General features: G+C 38.7%; 1 protein-coding gene across 2 annotated transcripts in view; it reads left to right on the top strand.

Moving 5' to 3' along the window:
• Positions 1 to 20,590, top strand: part of adcy7 (adenylate cyclase 7) — a 64,742-nt gene extending 44,152 nt beyond the window's left edge. The window contains exons 8-27 of one of the 2 annotated variants that reach the window (XM_031746509.2): positions 505 to 632; positions 961 to 1,119; positions 1,223 to 1,349; positions 1,916 to 2,104; positions 2,526 to 2,563; positions 4,744 to 4,803; positions 6,353 to 6,427; positions 8,158 to 8,224; positions 8,330 to 8,427; positions 8,613 to 8,697; positions 10,153 to 10,290; positions 10,452 to 10,493; positions 10,705 to 10,913; positions 12,270 to 12,372; positions 12,473 to 12,631; positions 13,581 to 13,727; positions 13,865 to 13,972; positions 15,079 to 15,193; positions 18,719 to 18,843; positions 19,284 to 20,590. In XM_031746509.2, coding sequence (XP_031602369.1) covers positions 505 to 632; positions 961 to 1,119; positions 1,223 to 1,349; positions 1,916 to 2,104; positions 2,526 to 2,563; positions 4,744 to 4,803; positions 6,353 to 6,427; positions 8,158 to 8,224; positions 8,330 to 8,427; positions 8,613 to 8,697; positions 10,153 to 10,290; positions 10,452 to 10,493; positions 10,705 to 10,913; positions 12,270 to 12,372; positions 12,473 to 12,631; positions 13,581 to 13,727; positions 13,865 to 13,972; positions 15,079 to 15,193; positions 18,719 to 18,843; positions 19,284 to 19,430 — 2,319 coding nt within the window. In that variant the 3' untranslated portion in view covers positions 19,431 to 20,590. The remainder of the gene's footprint in view (positions 1 to 504; positions 633 to 960; positions 1,120 to 1,222; positions 1,350 to 1,915; positions 2,105 to 2,525; positions 2,564 to 4,743; positions 4,804 to 6,352; positions 6,428 to 8,157; positions 8,225 to 8,329; positions 8,428 to 8,612; positions 8,698 to 10,152; positions 10,291 to 10,451; positions 10,494 to 10,704; positions 10,914 to 12,269; positions 12,373 to 12,472; positions 12,632 to 13,580; positions 13,728 to 13,864; positions 13,973 to 15,078; positions 15,194 to 18,718; positions 18,844 to 19,283) is intronic. The other variant, XM_031746510.2, reaches the window with a different exon arrangement.
• The last annotated feature ends 5 nt before the right edge of the window (positions 20,591 to 20,595 follow it).

Raw genomic sequence — 20,595 nt, 5'->3', positions numbered from 1 at the left:
AATCACCACCATTCAGACGAGCAGGTGTCATTGCCTTGAGCATTGAAATCCTCTGTGACAAAGCTTAGAAAGATCGCCCCATCTGGCTGGAAGAGTTACATGTTCAAGACCAATTAGATGAAGATGGTGGGGAGCCATGTTTAACCTCATGATGGTGTTTGGCTATATCATGCTCCACGTTTCCAGTACAAATGGCTGTTTTATGTCCTGAAATATCTTGTTTTTGTGCTTTCTCCAGTATAAGCTTGACCACAGGGACATTTCTGGGCCCATTTTATATTCAACTTCAGTATTTGCCTCTTAAACCACTGTTGGCACTATAGTGAAATAATCTTCATCTCAGAAAATCAGGGTCTGACAGCTGAAAAAGGAAACGCTCACTAATTAAGGTCTGACTGAGGCACTTAGACCCTAATAGGCAAAGCTGTTTTGTGCAAAGTGGCACATCGATTTTGTATTTATTTATTTGGTGAATGACGGATCTGTTTTTCTCATTCTTTAAAGGAAAACGAATGCATGAGAATCAAGATCCTCGGAGATTGCTACTACTGTGTGTCTGGGCTGCCGGTGTCACTGCCTAAACATGCAAAGAACTGTGTCAAAATGGGTCTGGACATGTGTGAAGCCATCAAGTAAGTTTTTCTTATAACAATCACTTGTAGCTGTTTTTACAGTTATTTTCAAGATATACATTGTGAAATGTTTAAATAACCAGGATTTATGCATTAATTATTTATGAAAAGTTAATGTAACGTGTCAGTGGAAGGTATATTAAACTGTGTGGAAGGTGTAAGGGGAACATTTTTACCATACAGATTAAAACACAGAGACGTATGGTAGAGATGCACTGAGAGATACACATACGTCCTTGCAGTGTTATTGTGTTTGGAATTACTGAAAATATAGAAATAATATTTAAAAATAAAAACAAGTTTTTGTATTTCTGCAAAACTCCTTCAGGCAGGTACGAGAGGCCACAGGAGTGGATATCAACATGAGAGTCGGGGTTCACTCGGGCAACGTGCTCTGTGGTGTGATTGGACTTCGTAAGTGGCAGTTTGATGTATGGTCACATGATGTCACTCTAGCCAATCATATGGAGTCAGGAGGCCTTCCAGGGTAAGGAGCGCTACCTTTTTTACCATTTCTTATTTCACATTTAATATCGACTCTGAAAGTTGAAGTTACCAGATTCATTTATTTATTTTTTACATTTGGCCAGACGTGTCCACATCACAGAGGTGACTCTGAATCACCTAAACAAGGCGTATGAAGTGGAAGAAGGAAACGGTCACCTCAGGGACCCCTACTTAAAAGACGTCCGGACCTACCTAGTCATTGATCCACGGGTAAGCTCTAAGTCTGTATTCCTAAAAAACACAATTTGTGAAGGACTGAGAGAAATCTTTAGCATTTCAAATATCTATTCATACAGATAATTGCTGTTAGGATTTTTAATTTTACTGATAAAACAATCATATTAAATCATGTAAATCATTTTTATATTTTTTACTTTGTATTTTACACTGTGGGGTTTTTTTTTTTAATTGGCTGTTGCTTGCTATATGTCAGAGAACAATATATGTTGATATTTTAACCCAAAATTAACTTTTTAAGCTATTACATACTCACCAAATGCTAGCCACGGTACCCTTTTACAAAAATCTTTTTTCCCCTTTCCACTATACTTTTGGGGGTTTGTTTCTCATGACCTCAGCCAACATTTTTCCTTTTTTTGTCCCCTTGGTGTCTGATCTTAGGTCAGATTTGTCACAATAAAGAATACTGCATAAATGTCTTTTTATTTTTTTTTTTTGCCATTTTCATCTCTTTATGAGCAGATGGGATGGATTCTTTGAGCCATTAGTACATAATATTCACTATCACATCTTTGCATGTTTATCTACATCTCAAGTCTAAAGAGCCCTCCCTGAACACCCAAAGGGCACCCAAACCTCGGGTGAATGATGGTCTGAAGATGCGAGCATCTGTACGTATGACCCGCTACCTTGAATCCTGGGGGGCTGTCAAACCTTTCGCCCACCTGCAGAACCGAGAGGGCTTCACACAAGACACGATTGTCAATGGCAAACCACGTTTCAAGGTAAAGTGACTGGATTGTACACCATGGTTTATTTACATTATTATCAATATGACAATGAAAGAGTATAATGTTGTTGGTTTTTTTTGTGGCTTAGAACGGGATTATTGTGAGGTTGACCATGCACACATGCATGATTGGTCAGCATGCAGCAAAGGCAATAAGTGTATATTACGCGATTTAGCAGAAGGGGATTTTCATGTTATTTCTGAATGTGATAAGTAAAGGAAATCAAACATATCAGAAGCCAGAAAAGCTTATTTTTACTTTCAAAGCATTGAATTTTTAAAAAAGCTTTAAGAAATCAAGAGATTTAAAAATTGATTTTATATGTCTTTCATCAAAACTAATGAATCATAGTCTTGTGAAAACATTTCCGAACCGAAATGCTACATAACTACAGTATTATCCTCATCTTTTTCAGGATATTCCTTTGCGACCGAGCTCCAAGAACCCTGAGAGGTAAGCCGAATCTTGAGCTGCTCCAGTAGCTACAGAATTAATTCACACATGACTCAAACACAACATGAAAGTTGACATGGACAAAAAGCTTTTTCACACAGATGCACGCTGGCTTTTTACAACTTACTCTGTAGCCAGCAAACTTTCCAGTCAGGACCTTCTTATCAGTCCATGAACCCTGAAAGCTTTGTGATGTCTTTATTAATACTGTATTATATAAGACTATATTGAAGCATTTAGAAGCATATTATAGTTTAACATCTTGCAGATGTTACATCAATGACTATATTCAGCTGTACTTATGGAGATTAACATAATACCCAAAATGTATGCATTTCTGAAAGATCTGAGATTTCAGAGTCATTTTACATGATATCTAAAATGCCAAATAGCATCTAGTTTGTTATTCTCTAAAGTAACTTGCGGTGAGCGTGCAAGCAGCGTGCTGAATATGTTCTTCTGTGTGTGCTCGGCTTTTGGAAGAGGAATATGGTACCATTCCTTTGTTATTCTCAGCAGCCCTGGAGTCCTAAGACATCTAATATTGATTTTCAGCCTTGTGCCTTGCGCACAGAGATTTCTCCCAATTCTTGCCATACTTTTATGACATCATGTACTGTAAATTTTTTGACAGGTTATTCTGAAATTGCCCATCTTTACTTCTGAGAAACGCCGTCTGTTTAAGATGCTATTTTAATACCCAATCATGTTACTGACCTGTTGTCAATTAACCTAATTACTTGCAAAATGTACCAGTTACTTTTTTAGCCTTCTGTTGCCCCATCCAAACTTTTTTGATTCGTGTTACTGCCATCACATTCAAAATGAGCGAATATTTTTCCTTAAATGGAACATTTTCTCAGTTTGGACACGTGATATGATTTCTTTGGGATTTCTTTCTTATTGTGGATAAAATGAGATCTGTAAATGACTGCATTCTGCTTTTATATATATTTTACAAAGCATCAGGGCTTTTTTGGAACGGGGTTGTAAATAGCAGATGTAGTAGCATTAGCAGGTCACTTAATATGTAACACAGATGTCTGACGGGCAGTTTATGCTCACTGTTGTCATGCATTGCCAAAAATGATCTAATTAATGCTCGCAAATGGTGTTGTTTTTGTTTTTTGCCCTGTCTTGTTACGAATTTTTGTCGCTCTGATGCACAGTCAGTCTGAAGGCAGGTTGGTCTCTATAGGAATTTCAAGAATACATCAGTCTTGAAGTGTAGATCTTGGAAATCCATAGCGAGAGGAATTGCTGAATGTTTTTATCATTTTGGAGAAAACTCCATTGTGTCAAGCATGAGTATAAATGTTTATGGTGCTTTAATAACACCAAATTTCACGCCAGCTTTGACTACATCTGCCATCTTCTCCTGTTAGCGTGGTGAAGCAGTTTTTTGGGAGGGTTCCCCTTTTTTCTCTTTATTATTTAGAAAAAAACTGCAAAAAAAAAAAGCATGCTTCAAAAGCAAGTATAAACAGTTATGGCACTCTGATTAGGTCACAGCTCTTGCAAGCGTGTTGATTGGTACAGATTTAGTATTTCTTAGAATCACAATGATTCTGTTTCATGGAAGCAAAAGCAGTGCTCGAGGAGTTCGATTTGACTAACAAATAGAGATTTTTTTTTTTAAAGCTGTGCTGCAGTGGCAATTATTCCTGCAGAGGGGTGGGAGTTCTGAGCAATATGAGTAGCCCTTCCACTAGCTTTAAATAATGCATAACCAAATTGATTGTGGTCATAGCTTTTAATGGTTAATTCTCTCTCCCCATCTGGTGAAGGCAGTATGAAAACAGCAAAGCTACTGATCAGTGGGCAGGACCCGCCTACACAAAACAGTGTGGGCTGAAGTAATGTGATTAGAAGAGATAAGTGTGATCCAAGTGCACAAGCATTCCATCCTGAGAGTGTGTAGGTTTGTGGTATCGCGGAAACTGTCAATTTCATTCATGTATTCACAGTCCAATAAGGCTGAGGCTGTCACAGTGAAATGATCCACACGGTTTTAATGACACGACATGGTAGATTATACTGATCTCTGATTAAAACTGACAGTTGTTATTGCACTACGCTCGATTTTTATCTTAAAATGATTATAAATCCTGTGTTTTTTGGCTCTGCGCTGCTCTGTTGTGATCGATGTATATTTGTGTTTTACTGTTGGACCCCGACAGCTTTGATGAGTCTCTAGAAGAGGCATTCTCCTTACCCGCCCCTTCGCTCGGCAGCCCTAAGTGAGTGGAGCCTTCACGGCCCGCAAGGTCGTCAGTCCTTTCAGTGCAGTAGTTCTCAGCCTTTCAGCTTATTCTCCCCAATAAATGCCTCACGTGCGCTTGCGTAAATGCCGACTACAGCGAGCTGAGTTTTACTTACTTTAAATTATGCACTTGCCATGTTTTCCCAGTCCCCTGCAATCAATTCGCTTTATGCAGATAACCAAAAGAAAAGTTTTAAAGGGGACCTATTATGTGTTTCTATATTTTTTTTTTTATGAACGCTGTCACTTTTTACTCATGTATGTAATTGGCTTGTTATTTACACATATAAAAACAGCCTTTAAAATTCAGTATGACTAAACTTTAAACACGAGGTACAAAATAAGAATTATTTAACAGTTTTTATGTTTTTTCTTTTCTTTTGCTCAGCTCACCCACTTATGTTCAGTAGTAACAGTAGGCTAAATCGTAACCATTTGTGCTCTCTCTGTGTCTTTCTTGTTGTACTGGAAATGACATATGTGACATATCTGATATCATACATTCTGTGCCACTTGGGAGAGAAGCCAGCAGTGTTGATTTGTTACTCAGTTTCATAATTAAGTGTGCAAGTTTTTCAAAATCTTGAGTGTATAATTCAGTTAGAATATTTGACAGTTGTGAGTACAAACATAGAAGCTTCACCCACCTGCCATTCAAGCCTTCTGTTTATGAGGAGCCACCAATCGAAAGAAAGATGGCTGGAGATGGTAGGAACGTAAAACAGTGTGTACCAAACAGAGAAGGACCTGAGGGGTGGCATCAAGGCCCAATATAAGATAATTAAAAATTGTTTTGAACTCATGCACAGCTGCTCGAGTGTAAGAGAAAACATTTGGACCCGGAAGTGAGCAGAATAGGTCCCCTTCAAATATTTTATATGCATTTTTAATAATTTTAAAAAGATAATTACTCTTAAGTTTGAATGTAATGATTAAAAGCAATGACATGTTAAAAACTAGACCTCCAGGTTGAGAACTACTGTCTTAGCAGAGAACCTTGCTGTTCTAACACTAACCTGTGCAGTGGTGTAATACATATTTTCTGACCTTTTCTAACTGCCGCCTCTTTGTAACAGGGCAACATGCGATCTCGAAAGCCCCTAACCTTTGTTAGTGGGCTGACATGATCCTATTAACGCTGATCACCTACTGGGGCTTGTGTGGTAATCAGGGTTTCTGCATCTGTGTGAATGTTTCCTTCCTGATGTAGCAGGGGGGTTTCCGAGCAGGAGCACGACAGAAACACACCAACCAAATCCCACTGAGATCATCTAACACACAGATCTCTGCAGCATTACCGGCACACTCCCTTTTCATACAGTAACACTCTTGCAGGCACAACCTACGTTTCCCTTTTCTCACTAATGCTCAGAATGGCATTAACCAAGTGGCCTCCAACCACAGCTACACTGGACCAGAGTGACCCACATGCTTGATCTGGTTTTCCAGCATCTGTTCCAGTCACTCTACTTGTCTCTGTGTTTGTCTGTATGCCACTTCCTTATTGTCTCTGTTTTCTGGTCCAGGAAATCCCAGAAGACTCGGTTTGATGAGGAGTTGCACAATGAGATGACCATTACCATAGATGAGCTCAGCAACAAGTAGGTCGATTTCGGTCGAATCACAATTTATGCAATATTTGTAGCATATTTGATAAAATATTGCAATGTGTTGTATTTAACAGGTTTAAAGGAATTGCACAGTGGAGGAAATCCTCTGCTGAATTGTTTCTGATTGAGGTTACATCCTGATCCTTGATGATAAACCTGGCTAATTGTTTACTCTGTTGTTTCCCTGAAATTCTGGATTGGCTGTGTGACCGTTTCTATATGCCAAGATGTTGCAGTTTATTTTTATTCAGCTACTATTGCTTTAAGCTCTGTAGTGTTGTCCTGTCAGTGTGCTGATAGATCCTTCCACAGCTTTAGTCCAGATGGCAATATCCTATAAACTTTAAAATCTTACAGTTGACACTAAAAAGTTAATCTCCTGGTTGACACAACCAACCAAATATTAAAATCCATTAACCCAATTTAAAATTCAGCGTTCTGACACCAGCCTGTGTCACAAGCTTTTACTTTAAACGAACCAGCAGCAGCAGCATCAGCTCCGAAACGGTGTTCTACAATGCTTAAATGAGGCCCTGTGTTGGTTTACCTGCATCCTCTCAGGTCAGGTGCTGATCAGAAGTAAGCACAGATGACAAATTTGTTCGCGTTTGGTTCATTTGGTTTCTGCTTTTGTGGTATAGATACCACAGTTTTGCTAAACCGGTCTGTGGCTGTCTGTAACAGAAATATTTGCACAAAACAAAAAGCTCATGGTGACAGTAAGAGAAACATTTTGTCACTGAATTTATACTCTGGTACATTAAAAATGCGTTCATGGATCTGATGGAGCAATAGATTACAGACAATGATTTAACTGTTTTTCGAAATGTCACATTAGTAATCTAACTGTGACTGTGAACTTTTAGACCTTGACTGACTGTGCAGATGTTTTAGATAATTAGTGAAGTTGCTGCTTTACAGCTTCAGATATTACAGATTTAAAAATAAAGCTTCTCTGAAATCGGAGGCTGCAGCTAAAACATGCATATCGTTCCAGCTGTTGTGCAATGATTTCATTTCATGAAACTGAGTGGAAATGATGCACCAATTTTTTAAAAAAATGGCAAAACGAAAAAGGTGATAGTTTTTGTGTGTTTTTACTGTTAATTTATAATTATGTGTATTTTTTTGTTGTCAGATGTTTTTGTATATGCACATCCATGAGTATACAAAAGGTTATCTAAGTAGATTTAAGAGCAAAGTTAATTTGCCTTCACTGTGCAGCACACAAAGAAATTAATTAAAGAAATTAAGAAAATTGTATAAGAATTGTTCTGCCCTCCTTTGAATTGGAGGCTTAATGATAAGCGAGCACTTAATACTTAAAAGATAACTATACATATTGTAGCATTTATTTGCCATTGCACTGACCTCCACTTAAAGCTGTGTGCAATGTCTTTGTTAATCTTAGAGGTTAAAACATGCAGATTAAGTTGAGAGCCTCCATAATGACCTGTGGTGTTCAGTAAAATTATTTGTTTATAATGAACAGAAATTATGACCTCAGTGTTTTTTCATGTTTTGAGATCTTTTTCTTTGCTGCTGCATCAAGTTGTTGCATCAGGTGTGATCCTGTGCCCAGTGCTCACCTTAAAAACAGTCACAATACAGAGCACCTGAAATGTAAATCTCATAGAAGGAGACAGTTAATAACTCACATTCCACCATCATTCTCTGCTTTTCTTCTTCCATGCCCACTTACCTCCCTTCCTCTGTTGTAGGCAGTGGTACAAGTTTAAAGAGAGCGGCTTAGCTCTGTCGTTTCTGAAGAAAGATCTGGCAAAACAGGTTGGTGAGATTTAACGTTCAATATAAATGACTGCTTCATCGTACTTTTACATTTAGTCATTTTAATACTGAAAAAGAAACATAAACATCTTCTGCCTTTCTTAGTATCGAGCCCTGGATTTGCCGATGTTCAAACACTACGTCAGCTGTGCCACCTTCATCTTCCTCTGTATCTTCATCATTCAGATGTTTGTTGCAAGACTGTGAGTATGTTTTAAGTTTTTCGGATATTTGAATATCTGTTCTTCTCATGAGTACAAACTCGACGGAGGAACAGTTTTTCGAGCATTTTAAAGAGGTTTTAAAGCGCACGACGAAGACGTTTTTATATTTAGAAGATGAGCTGGAGATTGATGTTATTTTGTTTTTTCATTCGTGTCCTCCTAAGTCGACAGCCACTGGCGGTGTCATCTGGAGTGCTGTTTTGTGTGCTGCTCCTGGTCCTGGCCATCTGTTACGCAGGTCACTTACAGGTTTGTCCATTCGTTCACATTCAGTATCTGGTTATTTAAGTGATTTAGTACAAGATTCTTTTCAGGCCCAGTGTGTAGAAACCAGGAGAAAAAGCCTCAATGACACAAGAACTCTTTCATGCATCTTTACAGTAACATCTAAAGCCAAGCTGGAGCTGGTCAAGCATCAGTGTTGAAGAGTTTCTCGTTTATCTAGAAACACATTTTAATATTGTATATTCTTAACTCACAGGTGGTTTGCTGAAGACATTCAATGAATTTAATTTCCTTGTGCATGGGAAGTACAAATTAATTGTTAAATTCTTTATAGACTTTTTTTCAACACATGATGATAATGATTATTATTATTATTATTATTATTATTACTGTGTAAAAAAAATGTTTAATTATCCAGTAAGTACATAAATATAATCAGAGTTGAGGCATTGTTTGATTGTCTGTATTCCTTTTTTATTTAAAATGCCTGAACATACATTGAAAGAGTAATTGTGCTTCAGAGAAACTGCATTTATGAGATTAAATCGAAACCCAAAATTTCTGTTTTTAATGTTTTATATTCGCAGTGTTTTTAAGAAAATACCAAGGCGATGGGACAAAATGTCACACAACTTTCCATGTTTCTTACCTTGTCAAGATATAATACAAAATTCTTGCGTGAATCACTCCTAAATTTAAGTCCAGTGCAGTGCTTGATTAATTTATTAGGAAAAAAAACAAGAAAACACAAAGATTTTTAAAAAATGAAAATGAAACAATGTATTAGGCAAATGACAAACTGAATTCATGTTTTTATACCCAAATTCGGCACACTGGACTTCTCTTGGAAGTCAGAAATTAATCAAGCCTAACATTCATTTAAGTAACAATTTCAAAATTGGCATCTGAACCAAAAAATTGTGTGTTTTACCTTTTTTTTTTTTTTTTCTCCATCTTTTTTAAATTTTATAAATTTTAAAAATCATGAATAACGGTAATTATATATTAGCATTAAAAATATCATTTTGATTAAAGACCTTGCACATACTGGTGGATTAACCACTAAAGAAACACAAGAATTGATTTTTAGTAAGGGTTACCCCCCCCACCAGCCCCCACCCACCCTATTGGCACAAGTAATAAAAGCATGAGTGAAAAGGACTTGTGTTTTTGTGTGCACACTGTGCCAGAATTAGATGATGTGAGAATGGAAACATGGCATGAAAACTATCTCCTGCATTCACTAGGCTACAGCTTACTATAGACGCCCTACTGACTCTGCAGATGACATCTGACATTCTGTTCTGGACATGCAGTTTTTTTTTGTTTTCTCCTCAGACAGATTCCTTTCCTTGAAAGAGCTAGCTGTGAATCACTCATGCATGCTGTCTGCAGATAGCTGGCTGTATAAAAGTCACATGTTGCTCGTACCTGTTTGATTCCATTTTGTCTTTTTTTCCCCCCCTCACTTCACTGCAGCGCCTGTTTCCGGAGAAGCTGTCAGGTTGCCGGTGGCTGCCAGCTGTGTCAGAGGCAGTGGTTAAACAGCCGTTTGTGCGCCTCCCTCTGGCAACCATCACCACAGCGGTTATCATTATCATGGCTGTGTTCAACCTGGTGAGACTCTGCTCACATGTTGAAGGCTAAGACAGATCCATTAAGTACTCTGGTATTTCTAGCTGTGCTGCACTTCATAAATGTCACGCCAAGCTTCAAAGCATGTTGTCCGGTGGTTGCTTGTCAGTTGTTTATTTATTTGTTTTTCCACTCCCCTGCAGTGCTTTGACGAGGCTTTTAAAGAAGACTACTCTTGCCTTCCCGTGAGTGATAGATTTAATCCCAGACACGATGGTGTATAAATAGCAGTATTACATTTTAGTGTAAAGTAGTGTGTGTTAATTGTAGTTCTCCTAACAGTAGAAAAGAGTGTAGTGTTTTACTTGTTTGCATGCTGCTTATAAATTTGATTTAGGACATTATTTAGATTTGCTACAAGTCTAATTCCATTTTATCCCTTTTTCTGTCCCTCAGTACTCGGTCTACTGCTGCATCCTATCACTCATTGCATGTGGAGTTTTCCTTCAGATGAGCTTTGAGCTTAAATTGCTCTTTCTGATTGCGTCGTCCATGGCATATTACGGCCTCATTTTCAACTACAAGGCTGATCTCTTTGATAGTTATAACCAAAACCTCAGCACCAAGAAGGACATCTGGAACTTCACAAAAGATTTGAACTGCAGGTGAGACTGAAGGAAAAGGGTGAATCCCACAGCTTTTTGGGAAATGCATTATTTCCTGTTTTCACGCTGATGACCTGCAAATGTATCTACGTACCTGTGGCTTGTGACCAGTGAAGTTACCACCCTGACAGCAATCACTTTTCTGTTGCTTTAACTATCTCTGTCAGATTCACTTTATGCCACAACTCACACAGGTAGAATTAGGCTGTTGTTTATTTGCTGAGTGAAGCACTGGAGACCGTGAACTTTGGAGGACTTAATTCTTACTTTATTTACTCTCAGCTTTCTGAGCTCCAGCTCTCCAGCTACTGATCCCTGTGGTTGTCTCACAGGAGTTTGTTTGTTTGTTTGTTTCTGGTTTGACTGAGTTGCTGCAGTTTGGCGTTCAATTTTAGCTTTATAATACTGTTTTGTGTACAAACTGTGTGCTGCATCAGGGACATTTGTTCGTACTATTTAGCCAAGTAGTTTTCCCCACTATTTTCCTCAGTAGGGAGACTAGTGAATTAATAAAGTTGAAAGTTAAAAAAGCAGGATTTTGATTGGTGGAATAATCTTTTTGTTTAGATTGTGATATTATCCTGGATATGGTGACAGCCTTAATGCAAACATGCAAAGGTTGCATTTTAGATTGCATCTGCTAGAATCATGTTTTCTTTATCTGAATCAGTGTATGGCTGAAGTGCAGTAATATTTATCATATAACATGAGATATACTTCAGCCCAATAGTCGAGAGCTGCGTCAGAGCAGCCAAAACATTATCAACGGGCAAATGGCTTAAATCGAGTAGTTCAGTGAGAAAGAAAATGACAAAAGAGTCTAAAATAGTATAACAATCCTCTTTAAATTAAATTAACTGTAATTTTATGATGCAAAATAAAACCCAATAAAACAGGCTTAGTGAGTATGACAAAAGAAAAGGCACAGCAAATGTCAGGGGATGAGAAAGTGGCTCTGGTTGTAGTCTGTAAAAGATGGATGTAACCATAGTGATCTCACCAAGGAGTTTGGACTCATTTTGAAGCTTTTGTGTTTTGGTTGTGTTTGATTTTTTTTTTTATATATCTTATCAGAGGTTGGAGTGCTACTTCTGGGGTGGTCTATCACACATCAAGCAATAATCTTAATCAGACAAGTCAATAAAAATGATCTAAAGAACCAATATCTGCATATTTCTTTCTGAATACATGAATGAATTGGATTCTTAATCAGAGAATTATAGCAGAGAATTTTAGTTTACTGTTATGCCGCCTCATACTTTTAATCACTAGTGGTCAAAGTCAAACCACTGCAAGTTATTAATTTCTAAGTAAAAGTGGAGTCTGCGATTAATCATGTTCTTGCTTGTCTTGCAGTGTAGAAATCCTGAAATGTTTAGGGCTGGTAAAATATCCCCAGTATATGAGTTGCATATACATCACACTTTTCCTGGTCACCATGCTCATCATCTCACTGCAGGTAAATGACAGTTTTTTGTTTGCTGAATTATTTTAAAAAAACAAAAAAATTATCTCTTGTGCTGATTTTCCTCTAAACTTGCCATTCCTCTGGGTTACAGAATGAGTACTGCTTCTGCCATGACTTCCTGCTAAAGAACAAGAACCACACAGAGCAGGATGAGATCGAGACGAGAGAGAACTTGAACCGCCTGCTGCTGGAAAACGTGCTGCCGGCCCACGTGGCAGCGCTGTTTGTTGGGGAGAATAAGAAGAACGAGGTGAGATTTCCAAAGTTGATTCTCTCTGGCTAACAAGTACCCTGGATGCTATGAAGGATTGGTGAAGAGAGTTAAAAACAAAACGCTCCCATGAGATAACCGCCCATCATTACATATTGAAAGTGAACATGAACCAGGCGGCAATAATGTGACCAGTTATCTGAGGTCATCTTAAAAAAAAATTAAATAATTGTTATTTCCAGCATGTGGATTTTGGGTGTTAAAAGACCCAAAGAGAGGGACCTAAACATAATACTGTACACAGTCAGGGTGCCAGCTGCTTACTGACACTGAGAACAGGACACAGAAAGTTGTACTGGATGGATTTTAAATTACAAAGTTCATCAGGAGTGGCTACAAGTGGAGATGCCTTTCAGTGTCTTGCTGCTTCATTGTTACACTGAGCATGAATTGCCCTTTCAGTGTTATCACAGTTAATAGAAGTAACAGGAAGGTTTAAATATCTAAATGTAACAAGCCCTTCATATCGTCCTTGGTGAAACTATGCGGAAATGTAAAAACAGGGCGGGGGGAAACGGCCAGCTTCTTAAGCCTCAATGTGCCAGAGGAGTGTGGGTATATGCAGGTGCTTTATACATTTCAATCATTTACTGCTTGAAAGTTTGACATAACCACACAACAGAACCCTTTTTGGAGCCATAATTGTGAAGAAGTGAAGAATTTAGATAACAGGCTGGCATGCTACTATCAGCGATATGACTCTACAGCTATCACAGGAAATCAGGAGTGGCAAGTAACGCAAGCAAGCGTCTTGAGTACAGCATGGCAGTAATTATTCAAAAAGAAAAACTACAAACTATATAAGCAGAACTCTCTACTATAACTCTACAAATAATCATAACTTCCAGATAACGTGGCTTGATACAACATAAAAGTAACATGTTGCCTGTACAAGCTTTATCTGTTGGTTTTGTGCTTTTCCCAACAGGACCTCTACTACAAGTCCTATGACTGTGTGTGCGTGATGTTCGCTTCTGTGCCGGATTTCAAAGAATTTTACACCGAGTGCGATATCAACAAAGAAGGTCTGGAATGCTTGAGACTTCTCAATGAGATCATCGCTGACTTTGATGAGGTCAGGAAGTCAAAGTCTTACCGAATATTTGTCTGAGATACAAATGTCAGGGGCTAATCATGAAGACCCTGGCATGGTTGGGATGATAAATGCATGCACCCCTCATTTTGTTTGTTTGTTTGCCTCTAACTCAACAGCTGTTGTCCAAACCAAAGTTCAGCGGTGTGGAGAAGATCAAGACAATCGGCAGCAGTTACATGGCTGCTGCGGGGCTTAGTGGGCCACCTGGTCAGGAGAACAATCGGGTGAGGTAGTTACTACTTCAGACTAGGGCTGCCACAAACGATTATTTTGATAGTTGACTAGTCACTATTTTTGCGATTATTCGACTAATCAGATCATGCATCCATTGGACGTAAAACGTACAGCTTATTTCAACAGCATGCATCTGCTCTTATATAACTATCATTAGCTTACAGCTTTAAGTGTTTAAGGTATGTGCTAACCAAAAATAAAGACAAGATGATAGTTTATTAAATTTTAATGACATTTGCAGATTGTTTCGGTGGAGTTTAATAAACTCAGCCGTCTCCTCCTTGCTATCTAAAATATAACAGGACACCGGAGTATATTCTCGAGCATCTCACACTTCTGATAATCAGTTGTCTGCTTGACGTTTATTCAGCTGTGTAAAAACTATAACTTTAATCTCAGCCAAACCGATTTACTCAGGAACAAATAAAATACTCAAAAAAGCCAAACAATATCATTTTTAAGTTATCTAAGTGACTTATATATCATGTTTAACCTGAGTAGCGAAAGACGGCGGTGGGTTTGAAAACGATTTGCCGGGAGTCCGGTGTTTTCACCGGCTCTGGTGAGCCTTCAACCCCGGCTAGCTATCGAGCTGGTGGGTAACAGGCGCTCTCAAAAACGTCGGGCGCTTTTGAAAATATGTGATGTTTTGATAAACTGAGCAGATATTTGAGGTTTACACAGCTACATTCTCGCCTGAAAATATGTTAAACGTTTATTTTGTGACCCAGAAAGAATAAAAGTTTATTTTGTTGTTGACCCAGGGGGCCGCGCTATGATTCTGGGGCAGCTTTTCTTCGACAGCTGGCATCCTTGTACATGCAGTGCTGCCATCTTCTGTTTCAGTCTGTTATTACACTCTTAAATCCTACTACTTATTCCTGCGTCTTTGGGATCTTACAAAGCTTCAAACGATGTGTCGACTATTAAATTAGTCGTCGACGATTTTAATAGTCAACGTAATCGTGACTAGTCAACTAATCGTGGCAGCCCTACTTCAGACCAGGGTCGGGCTTTAACTTTAACTGTTTTAAAGCAAGCCATGACCAAACCTCATAATTAGGCTGCGGACTGACATCACTCTGTGTTGTTTTAGGACAGAGAACGGCAACACGCCCAGATAGGGATCATGGTAGAGTTTGCCATCGCTCTGATAGGCAAGCTAGATGGCATCAACAGACATTCCTTCAATAGCTTCAGGCTTCGTGTGGGTGAGTGTGCATAAACCTTTAATTCAGTAAATACTGCATTGTGCAGCCTCCATCTCTGTTAAGGCTGGCACAGGTTTCCTTGGTTACTCAGCACATGATTGGCATTCATGTACTGTTCTTGCAGCGAGAGTACTAGCATTCACTGACACTTGATTATTAGGTTGTTAAAAGCTCATGCCTATAAAAATAGTCACAGAATTTCTGGAGTTACATGATGATTAATTCATAAACATAAAGCGACATTTGAGGCATTTTCTTTGTGTTAAAGCAGTTCCCACTTTATATCAGGTTGAGCCATGCATAAATGCATGCACTGTAATGTGGTGGAGTATTTTTCCTAGTTACCCTAAAATAAAAAAAACAGTAGATCTCACAGAAGAACGCTATATGAGAAATGTCATTGGCCATAGTAAGTTCTCCCGCAGACCCTCTTTTCTTAGTGACAATCTGGGATTTAATGAAGCAATAATGCTTCTATTGTGTAGAGCTGAATAGGCTCTACACATGATAGAAGGGACTCTGATCTTATGCCAGTTAACTTCCCCTTGCATACATATAGGACTAGAAGAGTACATCATGCAGGGTAAAACATGTACATGTAAATATAAGCATTTCAATTGCATACCCTGCTCTGAGTTTTACCTTTGTAAACACTGGGCTTTTTTCTGGATTAAGATTTTTAAGAATTTTGCATGGTTTGTAAATGTTGTTTTTGTAATGTCTCAAAATCGAGGCCCACAGGTGAAATCTGGCCCTTTTGTAACTTTGAATCTGGGTTCTTAGTAAACTTTATCCTAGCTAGTTGTAGCTATGATCTACACAGTGGCACGCATGCTGTCCACATATAAAACTAAGAAGCTGGCGCGCACAGTGCAACAAAATGAGTGTTGATGCTGACTACAGAAAGTTTTAAGAGTGATTGGAGATGGAATAAACTATGTCATTTAAAGAAAATGGACCAAAAGATTGTTGCTGCGAAGCAATTTCTGTTTTGCAGCACATTAAGCATGTTAAAGAGACAACGAGCTAATGCCATGCCAAGGAAACTGGAATTTAGTGAGACTTGTGATAACTTATTGGGTTTTCATCCGAACTGTACTCAAACCTTAAGGTCACATTTGCCTTTCTTATCGGCAATAACTTGTTGATTATGATGGATCCTGAAGCTACTACCTCACTGACGTTCTGGTCTAAAAACATCACTTTCACATACCAGCAGAGCTGTGGAGCCCGGGTCAAGTAACAGCACAGCTTCAGAAGGTCACAAAACTGAAAACCGTTACAACAAAACGTTTCTTTCAGCCTAATTTCAAAGTGATCACGCTGTAAAGGCAAGTTTAGTTTTTGTGTGCAGCCAATTTCAAGCAGAAACCTTAGGCTGTACAAGGATCTTCCTGTGCAGTTAGACAGGAGAGGTAAGACGTGTAGGTAAACATGCAAAATGTTACCGATTCACCTCAGGATGTACTGGGTTTATTGTCCAGTACTATCAGTAGCTCTCATATTCAGCTTTGTGAAACAGAGCCCATCATTTCAGATGCATCTTTTCCTTTTATTTTTACTGCTTTCTATGTGGTTCCTTTTACCAATACGGATCAGTTACTATGAGCCGCTTTAGTCCATCAAATAGCAGGAAGCGAATGTTTTACTCAAATATAGAGCCAGAACCTTTTAGAGAGTCTGACAAACATCATCCTCCGCTTTTTGTGTCTACAGTCCTGACATCTATGATAAAACAATCAAAACATTTACATTTTTGGAGTTAAAAATGCACATAGTACAAACAGTGAAATTTTTAATTGAGTGGCATCATTTTTCCTTATCAGTGCCTGTGTGCAATCACCTTAAAACCTCCTTTGTGTGTTTATTAAAAAGATATACATTCTCTTTAATGCACTCAGAGCCTGAGTACAGTCATTGATTAGAAGATTTGTTTCCCGTTAGTCACCTAATGTTGTGAACAGCTTTGCACTACAAGTTAAAACAATAGTTTAAAACGACTGACGACAAGGCAGAATAAGGCTTGATGCCTGTTGAGAGCCTCGCTTCCAGTATAGGGTCACCACACATTTTATGAGTTTCATGCATAGTGCTGGATTGGACTCCTTCAACAAGCTGCTGGAAATATTCCTCGGAGTATTTTGGTCCATATAGACATGATAACATCGCACGGTTGCTACAGATTTGTTGACGTAAATCTCCTGTTCCACCACATTCCTAAGGTGCTCTGTTTTGTTGAAATCTGGTGACTGTAGAGGCCAGTTGAGGAGTACAGTGAAATTATTGTCATATTTGAGAAATCAGTTGGTGGTTTGAGCTTTGTGACATGGAACACTATCCTGCTGGAAGCATTTGTCAAAAGATGGGATCAAAAGATGAGACCCAAAGTGTGCCAAGAAAATTTACTCCATACCATTATGCCTCCACCAACAGCCTGTACGAGGCAGGCTGGATCCCTGCTGTTATGCTGTTTACACCAAATTCTGACCCATCTGAATGTTGCAGCAGGAATCGAGACTCATCAGGCCAGAGAACGTTTTTCCAGTCTTTCTACCAAATTTTAGTGAGAATCGTAGCTTCACTGTTTTGCTTCACAGTCTTCTGTATGTGAATGTATGCCTCACGTGCATTCATTATCTTTGTCATTAAAAACGAAAAGAAAACATGGCAAGAAAACTGGAGTAAACTCCAGCCACCCCGTGACCCTGGATTGGGTAAGCAGAACAAAAATGAAAGGAAGGAGATGGTCAGAAAGATCAGAATAACAAGTGCAGGCATTTCAGAAAAATTGTTAACACTTGAATAAAATTAAAACCCAGCAGGCGTGTTTTTCTAAAGGTTCATATTATATTTTGAATCCATCTGATTCAGAATACCTGCGTATGCTGATTTGAAGCTTGTGTTTCTGCTGGGGCCCATAGTCTTGTATTTATCAGAGTTAGACAGTAGAGGTTCTGTTTTATATTGGTTTAAAATACACAGAATTTCTCGATTTGTTTCGTTCAGTAGTGTGATCAGTTGGGAAGTCTTTGCACTGAAACATCTTAATAATTACTGTGAACTTTTACATTTCTATCATGTTTTCATCGTGTTGTGATTTCCTTTTAAAAGCAAATCCTACACTGTTTTAGACTCACCATGTCTTTAAGAGCAGTTACAGTATTGTCTGTGTTTTAGTCAGGTACTTCAGCATCTGCTGCACAAAAGCTTTTCTTTTAAAAATTTATGGGCTACTCAGAAAATTTCTGTTGTGGTCTAATGGCCTTGATTATAAACTGGTTGCAAACTAACAGCACTGTATTAATGCATTAAAATGTTTCTTTAATTTCTTCCTAATATTTCACCTTTTCTGGTACCTCTGATCCTCTGTCACCTCAGCCTTCAGTAGATGAAATATTTTTCCTATTCAGTCTTAGATTTTCATTCCGTTTTAACTCTGTAAACTCTGCACATGAACTTTACAGACTTTATTATAAAATACAGCATTAAACTTTAACATATCGGGGGGTTGTTTTCCTTCCACAGGAATTAATCATGGCCCAGTGATAGCCGGAGTAATCGGAGCAAGGAAACCGCAGTATGACATCTGGGGCAACACGGTCAATGTAGCCAGCAGAATGGAGAGCACTGGAGAGCTGGGAAAAATCCAGGTATGTTCTGTAAGGTCAAATGGTCACTTCTCACACAGCATATCTCAACATAGCTATCGCTGGATTTACAAAAGATCCAATTTCGAACTGGACTCGGGTTTTATTTTCCTTATCTATCTCAACTGCTGCAAAAATAAACTCCGCCTGTCCTTAACCAGCCACGAGAACATCCTCTGAGAAAACCGTTACATTGTTTCTTCCTCTTCCAATTGCACTTTATGCTCTGTATCACATTTATTGGCAGATCAAAAGCTATTCATGCTTTAACTTGATAAAATATGTAAATTACTTGGGAATCAAAGCCATTAGCAGAGGCAAAGTGCCACCTGAGATGCGTATTGTTTAATGTAGTCACAGGAAAATGATTTTGCTGCAAGGAAGGTCTCGCACTGAATTTGGGCTAATCCAATTTCCTTTCCGTTTGCTTTGCCTGCTTTCAGGTAACAGAGGAAACGTCTCTCGTGTTGCAGGATCTGGGCTACTCGTGCGAGTGTCGAGGACTAATCAATGTGAAGGGGAAAGGGGAGCTCAAAACTTTCTTTGTGTGCACCGATATGAGCAAGCAGCAAGGTATGGGTCTGAGCTGAGGCCAGGTCAATGCTGCAAAAAGAACTCTGGACAAAATGGTTTACAGACTCCTGCTGGTCAGACATGCGGACCTGATAGCTGCGTTCCTGTGATGTTGCTGAATTAAGGATTTTTAAAGGAACTGCTTATTTGCTGTGTGGTGGATATTGCATTCAACACTCAGCATCTCATGGTTGGATCAGGAGATGACTGAGGAGATGGTCAGTATGTACAATCACCATCTTTTTCTAGTCACAAACACAGTGACACAAGTGATCGATCACTTTTGTACTATTTTCCATGTCTGTAATCTTACGTGATAGAAAAAAACGTGTATTGTACTAAAGCCAAATGCAATTGAGATTTTGGATGACCATTTTGGTCCTTTAAAACAAAAAATAGAGGGTGGAAATATCCCCAGTGGATTCTGTTTGAATCTGAATTTGAAACTTGTATGGGTTCCGGTTTGAGAGGCGATGGACACCGTTGCTGTTACTGTGTAATGAGCCAGACATAAATGTGTTAAGCTGTTTCAATGTCAGAAACCAGCTGTACAGAAGACAGGGAAACTTCTCTTGCTCCCATCTATAGAAGTAAATCTAGTAAGCTTTACTTTGTGGCTAAACTGCAAATCCTGAAGCAGATTAAGATTAGGTTTCCATCACTTTGTGGTCTTTATGTGACCTTTTAGGAATTCCAGCTGTGCTGTTTGGCCTTAGGAACAATAATTTAATAAGATATGTACTGTGTTTCAGGAGGAAATACATTTTCTTTATGTATGCCATCTGTGTAAGTGTTTAATCTGCTCAGATAAGAAATCCATTTTCAGCATCTTTGCCTGCCTGTCTCCATATATGCTGCGATGAAGGGTATCTGTGACGCTCTCTTCGATGTCCTCGATCTGTTTGATCTAACAACCTGCCTGCTGTGAATGTTTTTCTGGCCCCAGCTCAGAGACCACTTAAACTGATCTGGATCACTTTCTGTGCCTCTGAAACTTGTCTTGCGGCCTTATCTTCTAAGACCAACATTTTGTCTGTAATTGTGGTTACATAATATTAACAACAATAATAATAATGTACTGGCCTTTCCGTGAACAAATGTGACATTGACTTTTGTACAGTTACAGAATGTAATAAATGTTTTAAGTCTGCAGTTTGTCACGCAGCGTTACACAAGAGCCAA

The sequence above is a fragment of the Oreochromis aureus genome, linkage group 1 (assembly GCF_013358895.1).
Source record: "Oreochromis aureus strain Israel breed Guangdong linkage group 1, ZZ_aureus, whole genome shotgun sequence".
Classification (NCBI taxonomy): Eukaryota; Metazoa; Chordata; class Actinopteri; order Cichliformes; family Cichlidae; genus Oreochromis; species Oreochromis aureus.
This window is presented reverse-complemented; position numbering and strand designations above follow the sequence as displayed.